Here is a 20,373-nt window from a genome sequence, read left to right on the forward strand (position 1 = left end):
AGGAGGGAATGATCAACTATGTCAGAGGCTGGTCTGTGTCAGGTGAGATGCAGATTGAGATTTCACCATTAGATTTGAAGGCTGCTATAAAGGGGATGAATTGAATGCAATGAAGGTTATAGGGTTGAGGTTCTCAAATGGAAATTTTAAAAATGTACAAAGTGAGTGGATTATATAATGAATCCCACATCCCTCCTATGCTCCCAATTTTTAAAAACGTCAATATATAGCCATTCTTATTTCATCTATACCCTTACCCAGGACTCCCCCTCCTTAGATTTTTTAAATAAATTGCAAAAATCATATCCATTGATTTATCAGAATGTGTCACTAAATGATATTTTTTTATAACCACAGTACCTAAAACTAAACCAAAAAATCAAATAATGCCTTAATACCAATCAATGTTCAAATTGCTTCATGTCTCCTAATTGATTTTTTTTGTTTTTTATGTTTGTTTGGTTAGTTTAAATAACTATCCAAACAAAGTAACACATTGTGTTTAGTTGATATGTGTCCTATTCCTTTTTTTGATTTGAAACTTAAATTTTTCTTCTTTTTCTTTTTTGTTTTTCTTTTCTTTTTTCCTTATAGCAGAAACCATTGTCCTGACTAATTCAGCTTCAAATGAAAAAAAAAAAAACTTATTATGGCAAGAACACTGTCTGTGATTTGTACACTTCTATTTCTGTGAAGTTGAGACTGACACAGGTGTCAGGTGTTGTCAACCTGATTCACTGATGATGTTTCCTATCAGCTTTTTACCTAATGGTTTTAGAATCATTTATGATCCTACTCTTTATTCTTTTTTCATTAGAAGAAAGTGATTTTTCCTTTTCCATTTGTTAGTTGATATTCTTTTAAAATGAAATGCTGTCCTTATCAATAACTTGTTGATTCTGAGGTATGGTTCATGTTGGGAAATCAGAATGAATGCTTAGCTATTTGCCTTGATTCACCAGTTTTCAGAATAAAGTTAGTTCCCAAGCATCTTCTAGTCTGGTCAATTTTTTTTAAATTTAGTGTCATTTTGATCTCATAGTTTTTTAACACAGTTTATTTTTCAGTGCATATTAAGTAGGTGTTTTTCAACTAAATTTGAAAATGCTTTTTAAAAACAGTCCTCAAATTGTCTCATCTTTAGTCAGTAGAAACCCATCGAGATGGCATCTGAATTTTTTTCTCATGACCCTGATTGTCTTTGATGGCTTCCTTAGCTTCTGTTCTGACAAGATGTTCCAGGCTCATCTTATATAATCCTGCCCCATATCTAAAATCAGCCATTTCTCCAAGGAGCCTAAAGAAAAACACACACCATGAATTTATAGTGGTATTTAAATTTAGAATTAGAGAGTAATACTTAACTTTCTTGATTTTCATATTTGTAGGAGAGACTGATTATTTGTTATTTTAAGATAAGGGAAACTACAGTGCAGGCATTTATGTAATGCTGGGGAAGATTCATTAAAGAGAAAATGAAGACGGAAGGCAGAGAAATTATCATTCTTTTTACTTGTAGCCCCATTGAACATATATTTAATTTAGGTTTGTTTTAAAATTCATTCCCTGATAGACAGCATCTTTATATGCTATTTCAAAAATAATATATGCACTTGTAGTAGCCATATGGATAATATTTGGCCCATAACCTCTAATCCTTTTGTAATCTTACCCATAAGAATTTTTTATTGTATAGTTTTATTCAACTCAATGAAAAACTCATCACTATTTTAATCTTTCCTTCTCATGTTTTATATTTGTTAACAACTTAACCTCTATAATAACAGATGCAGCCACAGATAGTGGCATGGGTTTCTTGATATACTACTCCTTGGGTCCGATATAGAAGTATCCTTTAAAAATGAAAACTGTCATGTCTCCAGGTTGTAGTATCTGAGGGAAAAATTGCAGATCTTCTGAATTGAATGTTTACAATTATATTGTTATTTTATAATATGGCCACGTTACCTTTTCTGTTTCTTGGTCTTAAATTCACTGCTTTTGCACTTCCAAAATTTTTTTAGAACTTCAAAACAGGGAAAATATACTCAAAAAATTTCCACTTGATGTGCTGTTTTTGTGGATGTGTCAGAACAGTTAACCCAACCTGGCCAGTGTGTTCATGATCTACCTTATTCAGAAAGAAACAATCTTAAATGCATGTGTTTTTGAGGTTACAGAAAGCTTTTTTCCAACTAACATTTTTTTATGTGACTTCCTTTTGCCTAATAATTTTGCCAGTTATAATGCTTTCATTATCCAGAAATAATTTATAAATTATTACTTATTTTTACGTTTTTTCAAAGCGGAGATCATGTTGTACATAAAATCTATCTAAACATCTCTTTGTGTAGTTAAATATTGCTTACTCTTTGTCATCATAATATCACCTGCATTATATTCCCCTGTATGGTTTAATATTTACTTCATAGCCAATTAAGTCATTTCTAATATCTTACTGTTTTGGACAGTGGACATCTTTTTGGCTAAATCTGTGCACTTATTTATGATTGTTTTGAAAGGGAAGAATTCTTTAAGGAAAAATCATTGGATGAAAAAGCTTACTGAACTACATCCAATTATTAATGTACGCATGTGTGTTTGACTTAAATAGAACAAAACTGGCTAGCGTTGCCCTCATCAATGTTTTGTTATATTATTCTTTGTACTTTTCTTCAAAGCTAGTTTTTAAAGACAACAACTACCAAAAGCAGTTTGTACTTATCTTCACATCTGGTGTCCTTTTTTCTGTTTAGGGAATAAAACTGAAACCTTGCAACCTGAAATAAAAAGTGAATCTGAACCCAGTTTTATCTTCAAAGGTTCGGACAACACTAAAACCTACTCACTGACCCCATCCATTCCTCACCCAGTGAAAGAGGGAAACTTATCTCCAGGCTTTTCCTGGTCCCCTAAGACTGCTTCGACCACAACATCTCCTTTTAAGAATGATGCATCAGTTTTGTACGGGTTTTCAGAAAGAAGTAGCAATCCCCACTGCACAATGCCTTCTGCAAGACACAGCGGTGCTAATGCTGCCGCTGGGGAATGCACTGGAATCGCACCGCCTGGTGACGTGGGTCGTCTTCCCACCTTGTCTACTCCCTTGTCAGATTCCCTCATTTATCCTGAGACTCCCACTTGTCCATCTGAGCAGCTAACTTCCAATCAGCCAACCCAGCAGGCCCCATTCATCACCTCTCCTCCTGACCTTGCTTCCTGTCTGATGGAAGAAGATGAGCAGCATTCTGAAGCAGATGAGCCGCTGTCAGATGATCCTCTGTCAGACGACCCCCTGTCTTCTGCTGAGGAGAAATTGCCCCACATTGATGAATATTGGTCAGACAGTGAGCACATCTTCTTGGATGCCAATATCGGTGGGGTGGCGATAGCGCCCGCTCATGGCTCCGTTTTGATTGAGTGTGCCCGGCGAGAGCTTCATGCTACGACTCCTGTCGAACACCCAAACCGGAATCATCCTACACGCCTCTCTCTTGTCTTCTACCAGCACAAAAACCTGAATAAGCCCCAACATGGTTTTGAACTAAACAAGATTAAGTTTGAGGCTAAAGAAGCTAAGAATAAGAAAACCAAGGCCTCAGAGCAGAAAGATCAGGCAGCTAATGAGGGTACTGAACTGTCCCCTGAAGTTAATGAATTGAACCAAATTCCTTCTCATAAAGCATTAACATTAACCCATGACAATGTTGTCACCGTGTCCCCTTATGCTCTCACCCATGTCGCAGGGCCCTATAATCATTGGGTCTGAAAGCTTTTCTCCCCTTCTTAATGCCTTTGCTAGTGTAGTGTATTTTTTCAAGGTGCTGTTAAAAGAAAGTCATGTTGTCGTTTACTATATTTTCATCTCACCCATTTGAAGGCTGAGGTTCAAAATGAAAAAATAGGGTGGGTTATTTCTTAACTGTGACTATATTTTGACAATTGGTAGAAGGTGCACATTTTAAGCAAAAATAAAAGTTTTATAGTTTTAAATATATAAAGAAATGTTTTGGTTAGGTGTTAACCTTGATAGAATCACTCAGTTTGGTGCTTTAAATTAAGTCTGTTTACTATGAAACAAGAGTCATTTTTAGAGGATTTTAACAGGTCATGTGCTACGATGTAAAAATCAAGATACACAGTGTTAACTCTACACAGCTCCTGGTGCTTACCCCCATTGACACAGTTAAAAATAAGCTGAATTATTATTTCATGGTGCCATTGTTCCAACATCTTCCAATCATTGCTAGAAATTTGACATATTCCTTTGAAACAAACCAATGAAATGTTTTCTCTCTTAAAATATCTCTCCGGTATAACATAATTCATTATTGTTAGTAATGGTTGGAGGTTGTCCATAGATTGTAAATATATATTTTAAAAGCACTTTCTATTTTTAAAAGTAACTTGAAATAGTATAGTAGAAGATTCCTATTGTCTATTGTTTGTGCATATTTGCATACAAGAGAAATCATTTATTCTTGCTGTGTAGAGTTCCATCTTGTTAACTGCAATATGTATTCTAATCATGTGTATGGTTTGTTTTTCTTAATGTGTCCTTTCTCATTCAAATATTAGCTACTTATATAAAATAGCTCATGCAAAAAATGTTAGTTATCTCTAAAATTGGAATTTGGAAGCATATCATCAATATTGATTAACCTTTTCTTTGGAACTAAGTAAGAGTGGTCTCTTCTGATTTATTGAGCAACAGTGGCAACAATTTACATTCACCCTAGCTTTCTCAGTATACTCCATGAAAGGTGTTTCCAAAAGAAGATGGGACATAATAGGATTCAGAAGAGTCAAATGCTTTTAAAGTTTTAAGGTGATAAAACTCAAAAATTAAGTAGTAAAAACCCTACCCATCCCCAGTTGCCTTATTCTGAAAGTCGTTCCGGTACAGAATTAGAATAAAATTCCTGTAAAAGTGTTTTGAAAACAAATTCCCTATCATCATCACATCCCCACAACCTCCCAAACAAATAGTAGGAATAGTGTTATGAGTAAGATTCTGTCCATTAAGAGCTAATCCAAAGTAGTGGAAGGCTAGTTGTTTTGTGAAAATAATAATTCATCTCTGGTAATTTCCTATGTTCTAAGTAATGGGAAAATAGGGATTCTATTTATTTTGTCCTCTCGTTATTTTTTCCTGTTACTTTTTTGATTCATAGCAAAATAGAAGGGGGGCCGGCCCGGTGGCGCAGGCGGTTAGAGCTCCGTGCTCCTAACTCTGAAGGCTGCGGGTTCGATTCCCACATGGGCCAGTGGGCTCTCAACAAAAAACAAAAAAAAAAAACAAAACAAAGCAAAATAGAAGGGATTGCCCAAACCAAACGTTTAGAACAAGAAGAAATTTCAATGAAATACTTGATTCTGTTAAAATGCAGAGGTGCTATAACATTCAAAGTATCAGATTCCTTGGGAGTGTAGAAAACCTAGTGGTGCTTCTCCCTTGGAAATGCCATAGGAAGCCCACAACCGCTACTTCTCAAAATTTTGGTGCAAAAGCAAACAGTTCCAGCAAGCTCTAAAGAAAAACTCATTATATAACTTATATTGAAATAATATATGGTGCAAAGTATCAGTTTCAAGCTTTTGACTAATCCAAGTAAAGGAATATGAAGGGACTGTAAATAACAATGTCCGTTGATAGACCATCATCTTGTACAAGTAGATTTCTGCTTTTGAATATGTAAAATAGGAGAATTCATTGACTTGTTTTAGTATTTTGTGTGCCTTAGATTTGTTTTAAAACATGTATATTTTTGTGAGCCTAAGGTTTCTTATACATATAAGTATATAAATAAGTGATTGTTTATCATTTCAGCTGCTTAAATAAGATATTTACTAGTATTAGACTATCAGGAATACAACCTTGTGATATTTTGTTTTAGATTTTAGGCCTCAGCTCCCACTACAAATAATTTCCTCACCAGATTGAATGGATAAAGCTTTAAGACCCTTTATCCATCCACCCATCTATCCATTCTTCCATTCAACACCTATTGAATGTCTGCAAAATTTAAGTATTAGCATTTGTTTTTCTTTGAATCGCCAACTATGACATAGTAAACTTGAAGAATTAAAATCCTAGAAAGTACTCTTACACATAGTTTTTGAAGAAATAGCAAATTTCCTTCAAAACAATCTACTGTGTCTTCAGCAATTAAAATCAGTGTCACTACCTTTAAAAAAGTTTCTTAACAATCTAAACTTGAAGCACCAAGGTTGACTGAGGGGAATATTGGGATGCATAAAAGTTAGTTGCGGTTTACCAAAACAAGTACATGAAAATATCCAGTGTCAACTAAAATGTTTCCGTTCAATTATTAAAATCAACGCCATGAATGGCCTGCTCAACTGATAACCCCATGGGGGGTACCACATGATTCTTGCTTTGTTGGACTCTATTTCATAAGTTTAACAATTTACCATCCCATGGTCTGCCCTGTAATTTTTTCAAAGCTCATGCTTATTTAATGTTCTGCAGCACTGTGATTGTATTCTGGCTACACTGCTGTTAGAATGCTCTTTCTCATGAAGCAAGGAAATAAATTGTTTGAAATGACATTGTCACTCAGAAAACTGGTCATCTAACATTATTTCTACACCTCTATTATGTTTTCCTGTAATGATCACCTCCTTTGTAGCCCTGAAATTGGGTTTTCACTCTTTTGCCTTTGTTCATGGTGTAATTGAATTCATTGATACATAACTCTTAAGTTAGGCCAACCTATTCATGATATGTTACAAACTTAACTATGATTAGAGAATAACTCCTGCCTATTGTAGAAGCCTACAAAATATCACGCTGCTCTTCAAAATCCCATTTCTAATGGCTCCCAAACCATTTTTCACCTGCGTCTTTCCAACTCATCCACAAAATACCAAATATGTCATCAACCTAACTGAAATATATTACTATTGGAAAGTGAACCTAGCTGAAAATGTAGCTGTAGCTAAATTTTTGCAACATATTAGCAAAATGTTTTCATCTTAAATAACCTACCAACATCTTTATGCAGTCTGCATGTGGATGAAATAATTTCATTTGTTAAATATAGAATTTTAACTAGATTAGATTCATAAGCAATTTACTTAAGACATAACCCTAATACATGCTTAATTGAATGCATACCCTTGTGTAAATGAGATACTGACTTAATTCATGTGGAGTAACCTACTTTCTAATGTCATTACTTCCATGGACTTCTGATTATCATTTATTTCATAATAGCATGTATGAAAATAACCCCAAACCATTTAAGTTTAGCCTTTGAAAAACAAATTATATTGAGATCTTTTATCTGGGATAAATTTTGACATTGCATGACAATTTCCACGGATAATGGGCACAGCATTCCTTCAAATGTGCCATGTAAATCCATAGCTGTGTGTGACCTTTAATACATAGCTACCTTCTATTTCACAACTTTTTAATGCATGGAGATCTTTTTTTCGGGCTAGATTTAGTACAAATGTGAGTTTTAATCTTTTGTAGAAATTTATGACAAGAATTGTGAAATAAGGTAATATGGTAGTGGCCTCCCCCATTACTGAAAGACACCCTAGAAGTCATATGGTTCAATCACTGGGGCTCAAAGAGCAGATTTTAATGTCAGTGTGTAATTATTTTTGTAATTAGAATTTAAAGAGTCAAGTGAAGGGAACTTTGTGGTTAGAACTGTAGGAAAACAAACGTGATCACCCAAGAGGTATTTTATCACTGCGAAATAATCTTATTTTGGTACAAGTCAAAAATAAAGTGGCTTTGGGTTTTTTTCTGAGGTTCAAAGAAAGAAGTTGAGTGAAATGATTGGGGAAAGTATATTTCTATTGTATATACTACCTACCCATGGTTGTACAGTCTATTCACATGTCTTGCCTAGTTGACCTCACAAGTCCCAGCATAGTTTATTTTGATGAGGCTGTCGACATGTATTAGAATACTGTTTCATTGTGCACAGCTACTAAACTTGCCCTTAAGTGTATTGAACTTGTAACTTTGACATCAGTAGTATAGCACACTTTACCAAGTGATATAATCAGTGCCCTGATTCCTGAAAGCGTGGATTCATGCAAATCAAATTATGCTCCATGTTGAGTTTTTTTCTAACAGGTTTAGGAATTGATGCCATACATGACTTTGGAATGCAATTCAGAAAGAATCAGTATGTCCTTTATCAGAAGTTCAATTTGTGTTTTCTTAGATTCATTGGCCTTTTTTCCCCTCTTAGTTATAAAATAGAGACCAAGTTCCTCTGTTAATATTGAAGATGGTGAAACTGGCTTGTATCCAGGACACCACTCTTTTGTCCACATTGACCTCTACAAACTTTAATTCTCTACATTCCAGTATTTGGATGAATTTTTTTCTATCCATTTCTTATGGGCACCCAATCAAATACTATTGTTTGCTTTAAAAGGCATTTATTTTACTTGTTCAAGTAATTCAAAGGTTTTTTATTTTTATTTTGCCACTCCTAATTTTCCTTTAAGGGTCCCACAATGTATTTCTCTTTTGGTAGTATACAATTTTTAATATTTCTATCTTTAAAAGTCTAATGTTTGTTGTCTGTACTCCTTTCCCATCCTAACTTATATCCATGATCCTGCCTGGGTCACAAGTTTTCTTCTGGTTCATTTAGCCATAGATGTCCTCCAAATTACAACAAAGCTTTAGTCTAAGGTAGGAATGTTATTATTAGATGTTAAACATATTAGCCGATTTAACCCATCCATGTTTAAGTGCAACTTAGAAAACCCTTGGTTAACAATATAAACCCTGTTTTCCTAAAAATAGAAATTTTGTCATTAGCTGCTATTATGAAGAGTATTCTTGTCTTGTTCATCAGAATAAAATCTTGCAGCTGTCAGAAACATTTGCATTTTTGGAGAAACAATACTGGAAAGTAATTTGGTTTCTTCTCTATTTGGCTATGTATAAAACCAGAAACTCTGCTTGTTATTATTTTTCTTTTCTCCTTTTACTAAAGGTACAATGTCACTAAGTGTACCTTCATTCTTTTTACAGTTTTTATCCTTTCCTCTGATTTTTTTTTAAAAACGCTATTGCTTCCCGTCTCTATTCTCCATTCCTCAGGTTTCCTACACAAAAACACATGGTTCATTTTAAGGGTAACAATGATCTTGGTCATTTGTCTTTCAAAATTGTATTTCTCAAATCCTTTTTGGAATAATACCGAAAGCAATCGAGCTTTTATTCAGCCCTTTTCATTTAGAGGCAAATTCAGTTTTTAGAAATGGATGTGATCATAAGGCCACAGGTTAGTGTCGAGTGCTGTCTTTCCCAATCCCAACAATGTTTGACTCTTGACTCATTTATTAGTGTTTCAGTATTTTACAAAAAGTCATATAAGAAGTATTCTATCACTACTTCTATATGACTTTGCTAGTTCTGTGTAATGCACACACTAATTATAAATTGACCACTCACTGACTTTCATAGTAATGGGTCTGATCTATAGAAAAGACAGGGATTTTTTTTTGGATTTTTTTTTTTTGCACCTTTTTCTCCTTACTTCCCAGTCCAATTTTGTGGATGGTATCTATCGTCAACTGTACATTTACCCCTTTGGAAGTTGGTTGTTGGCAGTAATAGGAACTATCTATAATTTGAGTGAGAAAGGTTAGAAAGTGAACTGTAAGTAATGGAAAGAGTTCTTAATGATGGGATAAGTAAGTCATCAGAAGCTTTTTCAAGCGCAATGGGGAGAAGCGCAAGGGACAGAAATGAGGGAGAACTGTTCCTATCAGCGAACTGCAGGTTCACTCTTCCCCTCAACACCAAGAAATACTTTTAATGTTTCTTCTTCCCACTCAATACCAGTTTTATCTGAAAGAAAAAAAAGAAACATGATAAGGCAAATTATAATTAACCTGTGTACTTCATAATGTTTTACGTTATCGAACTGCCTAACTGCTACTTTTTTTTTTCTCTCCAACAGTGAGGATTGGATAGAATATTCCCATCTTATTGATGAGGAAACTGCAGATTGGCAAGAATACCATAGGGCTTGTTTCAAGTCTCACAGCAAGTCAACCCATCTGTGATTAAAACATCTGCAGACTGCTATATGCATTTCTGCATCATAAACTATAACTTAGAGAGTTTAGTGATTAGAAACTGTCAGCCCTGATCTAAGAATAATATAAAACCTACTTCTTGTATGCAAAACCTGCTTCTGAAGTATTTTGTTTCCACTATTGATTTAGCCAGCTCTTATGCATACTTGAGGTCTCCCCAAATTCCCAAAACTTCTGCATTGGGGTTTAGATTAATGAAGTTTTATTTTCCCTGTAAAAACACTTTTTAATAAAGAATGACCCTGTACTACTAAAACAAGGAAACCTCCTAAATAGTAATTGTGTTTAAAATACTCTTGAAGACTAAAGTCAGCAATTCATAAAGTTAAATGTATTTGTTATATTGAAATGCAGGTAAAAAAAAAGAAATGCAGGTCTCTTGGAATGTGCTGGGTAAACTGACTTTTAATTCCCAGGAAGTCATGGTAAAAATGTAAAATTATCAGCATCTCTAAGAGACAGTATTGTCTCCCACTTATTTGTATTTGTTTTATTTTGTTTTCTACTTTGTTTCCAACCACATACAACCTCTGGGTCAGAGGTTGAATATACCTTTACCAGGAGAGTTAAGAAAAATGAGACGTATATTTGTAAAATTTTTAGTAAGCTCTTTATAAATATAAAGAGGTAAGATATTTGGGCTAGTCCATCAGTACATTATGGGTTACTAATGAAAAACGCAGGTCAAACTGCCCCAAATTGTCAAATTTCACTTTTGGTGACTCAGTTCAGTAACTGCCTATCCCCACTAACGCCTGTTTGTGATATTACAAAATGGCTGACAACATAGGATTTTACAGAGACAGCTCTTAAAAGAAATATTTTTTATCGCTATGTATGGTCATACTTTTTTTTTAATTTTTATGAGATAACATTGTGATAGGTGCTTTAAGAGAAATATTTTTCCAGAAATGGTTTTATAGTAAAAAAAAAAAAAAAGGCAGCTTTTGCATTGTGACGACATATGGGTGGATGGTCATCTTTGGTTTACTAAGAAATGAAGTGTTCCCTAAAGAGAAACTTGTAAAACTACTTAACAGAAAGAAAAGCATTAATTTCTAGTTTTTTTCATTTTATATGGTCACTTACCAGTAGATTCTTGTGCATATCAATAACTTGGTTCCCAGGAGAAGACCGAGTGTTTATCACTAGTGGGAGTAAAATATTCACAAATCCTTCCCCATGGTGAACTAGAGTAGTACTGAATTCCCCATGGAGAAAGATCAATTTCACAAGTTAATATTCCTGTCTCTAGTTGACTTTTTTCTCTCTTTGGCATGTATTTATTTTGTACCTTAAATTTTTTGCTTTGGGGGACTTTTACTTACTGTCGTCCTACTGTATTAGAAATCCCATACAGTGAAATGTTAGTAAGGAAAAGATTTTAAAACTCCACAAGTATCCTTTCTTGGTTCTTAACATGGGGAAAACAGTTTAAAGAAAAAGCACTTCACCATGTAGAAGGGAAAAAGATAATTATCATTTCAATTCAGGATCAAGGTAGTGCTCTATGTACAAGGGAACACTTACTAGCAGTACTTGAAGACTCGTGAGTTGAAATTGCATGTTACTTGAAAGATCGAATTAAGCTAAATTTTGGTGCACAGCAGTTGTACATGATTTCATGTTTATGTAGCAAAATGCATTGAAATGTACTAGTATTGAAACATACATGTAAAGATAGTTGTGGAAATTGTCTATTATATTTTCCTTGTGTCTCATTTATTTAGAGCATAAAGTTTCTTTTTAATTGTTCTAACTGAATAAGGCTAAATGAATACTGTAATTGAAATTATATTTTAAATCTTTGTCATGAGTTTTTAAAAGAAAAAAACTATTGCAAATTGTATCATTCCTGGTTACACAGAACTTTGTGGGTGGTTTTAAATAAATTTTATACTTCTATTTTGCACCTGGTAGTCTAATTTTTATTTCCTCTACAAAATAATATTAAGTAAGGACTCTTATCAATCCCATTTTACAGCTCAATTCTGAAGCTTGAAGTAATGTTCACACCCCTAGTAATGGGGCAGAGCCATTCGTCAACTTGAGTCTAGACTGACTCATGCCCTCCCTTGGGTTTAGCATTATTTTAATCATCTTAATCCTGAACACATTACGCTCACAGTATTTTAAAGTTGACGTCTTAAAGTAGTCATTAAAACCTGAAGGGAAAAAGTATATTGACAGTAAACTTTTAGTGAAATGACAGCAAATATCACAGACTAATAAGTTACTTTAAATCCATCTAATTTGAAATCTCTCCTATTGTATGATCCTGTAATTTTCTTCCTTCTAGTAACAAGAACAACTATATCCCCCTGCCCCAGCAACTCCCCGGGTTTAAGTGGGCAACTAGATACTGCATGTTCCACCTCCTTCCTGACTGGTTATAAGGGAGACATGTAAGTTAGGCTGACCATGGACACCTGGGCAACATGCCAGGGCATGGCAGAAGCAAAAATAGAAGGAAAATAGAAGGAACTCGGGTCCCCGGATGACCCACCTATCCACTTGGTCTGTTACATGAGAAAAAAATAAGTATTTTCTATCATTTTGCTCTGTTAAATAGCTCAGTCAATATCCTAACTAAATATCCATTTCATAAGAAACTATCTTGTTTTTGTAATCTCCAGGCCAAATACACAGTTCCTTCAATGTACTTCCAGTGACATGGTTTCTAGATCCTTTATCTTAACGCTCTTTAGACAACAACCTGAATCATGTTTAAAAAACAGATCTCAGAATATGACATTCCCCTGCTTAAAACACTCCAGTGGCTGTACTTAGCATGAAACCAAACTCCTTAGTCTGTAAAGTACTGGGTGACCTTGCTCCTCTCAACCTACCTGCTCTCATTTACCAGGCTCCAGCCATTCTGAGCTTCTGTAGCTCCTTGAACAGGCCAAACTCTTCTCTGGCTCAAAGCCTTTTACCTGCTGCTTGCTTCTACCTTCATATCCTCATATGTCTTGCTCCTTCCCGTAGTTCCTGTATCCGCTCAAGTATCACATCATTTTCAATACAGTGTTCAAGTATATTAATGTCCTATAATGTTATCACTCCTTATTATTGAACATTTTGATTGTTTCCAATTTTTTACTATGATAAACACTAAAATGCTAGGTTAAAGGGAATGAACCTTAACTTTATATATATATGTATATATATACTTATATATGTATGTATATATATATGTATATATATACTTATATATGTATGTGTATATATATATATATATACTTATATATGTATGTGTATATATATATATATATAATTATTTTTTTACAAAGTGATTCCTCCCACCTCAATAGTTTTGTACCCATCTAGCACCATTCATTGTTACTACAATATTGTTGACTATGTTCCCTATGCTGCACTTTACATCCCCATGGCTACTTTGTAACTACCAATTTGTGTTTCTTTATTCCTTCACCTTTTTCACCCAGGCCCCCAACTTCCCTCCCATCTGGCAATCATCAGTTTGTTCTCTGTATCTATGAATCTGTTTCTGTTTTGTTTGTTTATTTAGTTTGTTCTTTAAATTCCACATATAACTTAAACCACATGGTATTTATCTTTTTCTGTCTTATTTCCTTTAGTATAAAATCCTCCAGGTCCATGTTGTCCATCCATCCATGTTGTTGCAAATGGTAAAATTTCATTCTTTTTTACGGCCAAGTAATTAAAGGGAATGAACCTTAATTTTTTTAAAAAATAATAATAATTAAGACATATCATTGTACAAAATTCAAAAAGTACAAAGGCATTAGAGGGAAAAAAAAATAATGACTTTTCTACCTCTGTTGCCCAGTGTTTATACTCAGGATACTCTTGGCTACAACTAAAATAGCTTAAAGAATACACTTGCTGATGTAACAAAAGATCCAGAGGTAAATGATTCTGGGTTAATAAATTCAGCAATTCAATGATATTTGAGTTCCAGTTCTGTTTCTCTTCAATTTTGTCAGGTTTCCCTCATGATCTCAAGATGGCTGCCACAACTCAAAGAATCATGATCTTTCCCAAATTTACTTACCTAAAAGTCCTAAGAGCAGTTTCTCCTTCAGTCTCTTTCAAATCAGGGACAAAAACAAGAAGTCCCCAATATACTTCTTACACTTCATTAGACACGATTTTTTCACATAACCATGCCTAAACCAAACATTAGAAAGGAAAATTAATTACCATAATTCGCTTACACCAATCAATATTTACCTCCTGGGGCTAAAAAGATTGGCTTCTCCTAAAGTCACATCTGAACAAAACGTGGGTTCTGTCAGCAAAGGAAGAAGGGGAATAGAAAGGCAATTGGGTAAGTAACCAATTGGTCTGTCAGGCCAGGCCTCACAGTTTCTCTTCCCAGAGGCCACCTTAGTTAGCTGTTTCTTGTGTATCCTCCCAGAAATATGTATATGCAAACATTGTAAACATTTATTTTTCTTTTTTAAATCTAGAGTCCTGATCAGTACATATACAACTGCATAAATATAGAATTCTTATTTTTTATTTTTTTGTTTAAGTATAGTTAGTACAAAAAAAAAAGTATAGTTAGTACACAATATTACGTTAGCTATATTGGTTTCAGGTATGCAATATAGTGATTTGACGTTTTATACTTCGGAACCTCACAAGTGGGGGAGCTTATCTCTCACACTGCACCAACCTCTGGATGGGGGTGAAGGTGGGGAATGTTCTCCTTGTTCCCAAGTTCTCCCTTTAGAATTCACAACAGCTCGCTCTACCATGCCTCCCTTCCTTTATCACCTTCCTAAACTCTCCCCTCATTCACTGATGACTTTGCCCTCGGCACATGTCATTCTTCCCTACCCTAATTCTTGCTGTTTATTGAACAAGTAAGCACCTCATCCCACAAATTCACATCTCAATTCCTTGATCTTATCTGGTTACCTCACCTTTCTCCACTTCCACAGAGCCTCCTACTCCCATAGTCACAGAATGGAGCATATCATCACTTTAAAATCATTAATTCAAACACATCATGACCTTGGGCCGGCCTGGTGGCTCAGGCGGTTGGAGCTCCATGCTCCTAACTCCGAAGGCTGCCAGTTTGATTCCCACATGGGCCAGAGGGCTCTTAACAAAAAAAGAAAGGCAAAACAAACACATCATGACCTCAATTCCTATGTGTCCTGTTTGTCCTGTCAGCTGTTTCCATACTTTTTCTACCTCATTGGTATCTCCAGTGATCCTTCTCCTTTCTTCCTATGCAAACTTTCCCTCTCTATCTGGCTTATTTCGTGATTTCAATCATTCTCTTGCTACGACTTTTCTATTCAACCCTCTGTTTAAGGAAAAATATTTGACCAAAGATCAGTGAAAACCCCCTTTCCTTGCCAGATACCAAATTTATTACTAGACTATTTTATAAGGCTGTGATTGAAAAGTTCAGAACTTTAAGAAACAGACATTATGCAGAAGCATTTTGTAATGAAGACCTTTACTGTCTTTAAAACATTTTTTTAAAGTTATGTTTCTGGGGGCATAATTTACATACATTAAAATTTATCCTTTAAATGAGTCTATGAGTTTTGACAAACGTATATAGTCATATAACCACCATGACAATGAAGATGTAGAATAGCACCGTCTGATAGAAATCTAATGAGAGTTACATTTGTAATTTAAGATTTGTAGTATAGCTGCATTTAAAAAAGTAAAAAAGAAACAGGTGAAATTAATTTTAATAGTATATTTTATTTACCTCAATATATCCAAAATAGTATTATTATTATTATTATTATTATTATTATTATTATTTTAAGATTTTATTGGGGAAGGGAAACAGGACTTTATTGGGGAACAGTGTGTACTTCCAGGCATTTTTTTCCAAGTCAAGTTGTTGTCCTTTCAATTTTAGTTGTGGAGGGTGCCATTCAGCTTCAAGTTGCTGTCCTTTCAGTCTTAGTTGTGGAGGGCACAGCTCAGCTCCAGGTCCAGTTGCCGTTTTCTAGTTAGTTGCTGTTTTCTAGTTGCAGGGGGCATAGTCCACAATCCCTTGTGGGAGTCGAGGAATTGAACTGGCAACCTTATGGTTGAGAGGAAGCGCTCCAACCAACTGAGCCATCTGGGAGCTCAGCGGCAGCTCAACTCAAGGTGCCGTGTTCGAGGAATTGAACTGGCAACCTTGTGGTTGAGAGCCCACTGGTCCATGTGGGAATCGAACCTGCAGCCTTCGGAGTTAGGAGCATGGAGTTCCAACCGCCTGAGCCACCAGACCGGCCCCCAAAATAGTATTATTTTAATATGAAATGAATTGATATTTTTTCTTTTTTTGTACTAAGTCTTTGAAACTTGGTGTGTATTTTATATTTACAGTGCATCTCAATTCAGATGTTAAATTTCCATATGAAGTACTTCATCTGTTTCATCAAATTTAGACTTGCAAAAGTAGATACACATACCCAAGTTATTCCAAACATACTTAAAAGTTTTCCAAAACTGAATCAATTATTAGTTTTTAAGTTTAAATTTTGACTAACTAAAATTAATTTCTTGGTTACATTAGTCACGTTTCAGGAGCTCAATAGCCACATGTGGTTAATGCCTACTGTATAGGATGGCTCAGATGACAGCATATGTACATCATTCAACAAAAGTTCCCTGGTACCCTATTTAGTCAATTGCCTCCCCACATGGTTGCCCGTGGCAATGACTAATCTGATTTTCTTTCATTTAGTTTTTTTGCCTTTCTCATAATATTATGAAAATAGAATGGCTAGCTTATTTCATTTAGCATGATACTTTTGAGAGTCAACCAAAATAAGACTTTTTATTTTTCTACTAAAGGTAACCTTGAATAATAACGAGATGTTGTCCATACTAGTTTCCCAGCCCTTCAGTGATGAGGTTGCTTTCCTTGACCTGTTTCATGTATCTGAGCAGAGGTGGAATAAAGATTATAATAGCTCACTCTATGTCAACACCATTCTAAGTGCTTCCCTATAAACCTCTACTTGTTTAATAGTCATGTAATCCTCAATCAGGAAATAGGCACAGAGAAGTTAAGCAGCATGCCCAGCACTAGCACAGCTATTAAAAAGAGGAGTTGGGATTTGAACCTAGGCAGTCTAGCTTTACAGTTCATGCTCTTAACCTCTACTTCCCTCTACCCATCCCTGCCTCATCTCAAGTAATGCAGAGGAAAGGAGCTACTCTGGGAGTTGATTTGGTCGCTACCTCTCCACACTGTGATGCCTCCCTCTTGTATGCCCAGGACTGAGAATGATATGCAACTTTCCTTTCTTATTTGGACAACCAAGTGGTGCAAGTCTCTCTTCTTTTACAGAGTAACACAAAATAGTGAGCATGCCAAAATTTTCATGATGCAGTACAGAGTATAAAGTCTGAGGAAAACGTTATGTTTTTCTTCTCTTTCCTTGGTTATTCCAGATAAATTATTTCATGAAAATGAAACAGCCCAGACCTTGCTCACCTAGATATAACTTATTGAATCCATATGTTCATAGGTGAAGAAACCACAATCACATGGCATATGGCCAAGAAGACTTTCTATCTACTGAGGTTGGATTATTTAGAGGTCACCTGGCATGCTGGCAGAATCCCAACCCTCATAGTCACATAGTCCCAATTATCAGTATCTACAGACCTGCAATACTGTTTCTCTAATCCAATCAGTCTGTGTATACCTTTGAACCCTATTTGTTCACAAATGTTGACTGCATTTTTCCTCACAAAAAAAGTAGAATCCACAGACTGAAAATCCTCTCCTTTTTGGGGTGGCCGGTTCTCTCAATTGGTGAGAGCGTGGTGCCAATTTGATCACCTCATGGGCAACTGTGAGCTGCGCCCACCTTTAAAAAAAAGAGAAAGAAAGAAAGAAAAAGAAAGAAAGAAAAAAAAAGAAAATTCTCTCCTTTTCCTCCGTATAGTTTATAAATCTACCTCTGCATGTACCTGTTCTGCTTCCCATTACAATGAAGGAAATGTCCTTCCTCCAATCAAAGGCTAATCTCTCTAGTGGTTTCTGTCCCATCTAGCCTTCTGAGGGGCTTCACATCTTCAGGAAAAAATTATTTCTTCTTTCTCCTGTAACTTCAATCTCAATACTAAGCATCCCTATGAGTATTTAAGTATATTCTAGTTTCTGGCATCATAAAACAAACAAAAAACTGCCCTTCAACACACAACTTTCAGCACCACCATTTCTCTCTCCTTCTAATCACAGCCATTTTGTAAAATGATTATTTACATAATCTCCTTCCAGATTCAATACAATCCCTATTAAAATCCCAATGGACATTTTTGCAGAACTGGACAATGTAATACTAAAATTCATATGGAATTGCAAGAGACCCTGAAAAACAAAAACAATCTTGAAAAAGAAGAACAAAGTTAGAAGGCTCACACTTCTCAAAACTTTCTACAAGATGACAGAAATTATAGAGTGTGGTACTGGCATAAGGATAGACATCAATAAAATAGAATTTAGAGTTCAGAAATAAACCCATTCATATACGGCCAACTGATTTTTGACAAAGATGCTGAGATCACTCAATGGAGAAAAACATAGACTTTTTAACAAATGTTTCTGTGACAACCGGATATCCACATGCAAAAGAATGAATTGGACTCTACTCACACCACATACAAAAATTAATTTAAAATGAATCAATGACCTAAATATAAAGCAAAATTATAAAATTCTCAGAAGAAAACATAGGTGTTAATCTTTATGAACTTCAATTTCTTTAAATCATGTGAAAGCATTTTTAAATTAATTTCACGTGTACAAAACAAGTAATAGTTACATTTATCGTTTATACCCCTCACAAAGTGATAATCCCCCTCCCCCAAACTACTACCCCTCTGACATCACATATAGCCGTTACATTTCCACTCTCTATTCCTTATGCTGTACTCCATTTCTTGTGGATACATACATATATATATATATATATATATATGTATATATATATATACATATATATGTAAAATATATATATGTAAAATTATAGTTGACAATCATTATTATTCCGCTTCAGTTTCAGTTCTACAGTGCAGTGTTCAGGCATCTACACCATCCCTGAAGCGGTCTTCCGCTTCAAGTGTCCATCAGATACCCTACAAAATCTTTACAACATTATTGATTATATTTCCCAAATTGACTTGTATCCCCGTGGCAATCTTGTCATTATCGATTATACTTTCAATCCCCTCACCTTCTCTCTCATCCTCACCCTGCTTCCATCTAGCAACCCTCAGTGTTTTTTGTTTGTTTGTTTGTTTGTTTTTGTGTTTTTTATTAGTTTCAGGTGCACAAGACAAAGTAATACTTAGACGTTTATCATTTATATCCCTCACACTGTGTGGACCCCCCTTCCCTCATCCACTATCCCTCTGACATCACACCGAGCCATTACATTTCTACTGTCTCTATTCCTAATGCTGTACTCTGCTTCTTGTAAGTATATACATGCACACATATACATATAAAATTATAGTTGGCATTCATTATTGTTCAGCTTCAGGTGTACAATGCAGTGATCAGGCATCTACATTATCCCTGAGGTGGTCTTCCAAATGGGACACATGTCCATCAGATACCCTACAAAATCTTTACAACATTATTGATTACGTTCCCCAAATTAATTTTCAAAACCCCATGGCCATCTTGTGGTTACCGACTGTTTTCTAATCCCCTCACCTTCCCCCTTATCCCAACTTCCCCGCCCATCTAGCAACCCTCAGTTTTTCCTCTTTGTCTCCAAAACTGTTTCTGATTAGTTCATTCACTTATTCTTTTCTTTAAATTCCGCATATAAGTGAGATCATATGGTATTTGTCTTTCTCCGTCTGACTTAGTTCACTCAGCATAATGTTCTCTGGGTCCATGCATATCATTGCAAATGGAAAGATTTTTTTTCTTCTTTTTGGCAGTGTAATACTCCATTGTATAAACTGTGTAATACTCCATTGTATAAACTGTGTAATACTCCATTGTATAAACTGTGTAATACTCCATTGTATAAACTGTGTAATACTCCATTGTATAAACTGTGGTACGCTTGTACCACAGTTTCTTAATCCAGTAGTCTACCGATGGGGATTTCAGTTGTTTCCATGTCTTGGCTACTGTGAATAGTGCTGCAATAAACATACAAGTGCACAGATTTTTTTCAAATTAGCATTTTGGAATTCCCTGGATAGATACCCAAGAGTGGAATTGCTTGGGTCATAAGGTAGTTCCATTTTCAATTTTTTGAGATACCTCCATACTGT

At 35.2% G+C, this 20,373-nt stretch overlaps 1 protein-coding gene across 7 annotated transcripts in view; it reads left to right on the top strand.

The window, feature by feature from the left end:
- TET1 (tet methylcytosine dioxygenase 1) overlaps positions 1-12,015 on the top strand; it is a 105,723-nt gene extending 93,708 nt beyond the window's left edge. For all 7 annotated transcript variants that reach the window (XM_081075389.1, XM_081075390.1, XM_081075391.1 and 4 more), the window contains one exon: positions 2,757-12,015. In XM_081075389.1, the coding sequence (XP_080931515.1) occupies positions 2,757-3,769 (1,013 nt within the window). In that variant the 3' untranslated portion in view covers positions 3,770-12,015. The remainder of the gene's footprint in view (positions 1-2,756) is intronic.
- The last annotated feature ends 8,358 nt before the right edge of the window (positions 12,016-20,373 follow it).

This window comes from Rhinolophus hipposideros, assembly GCF_964194185.1.
Source record: "Rhinolophus hipposideros genome assembly, chromosome: 15".
Lineage (NCBI taxonomy): Eukaryota > Metazoa > Chordata > Mammalia > Chiroptera > Rhinolophidae > Rhinolophus > Rhinolophus hipposideros.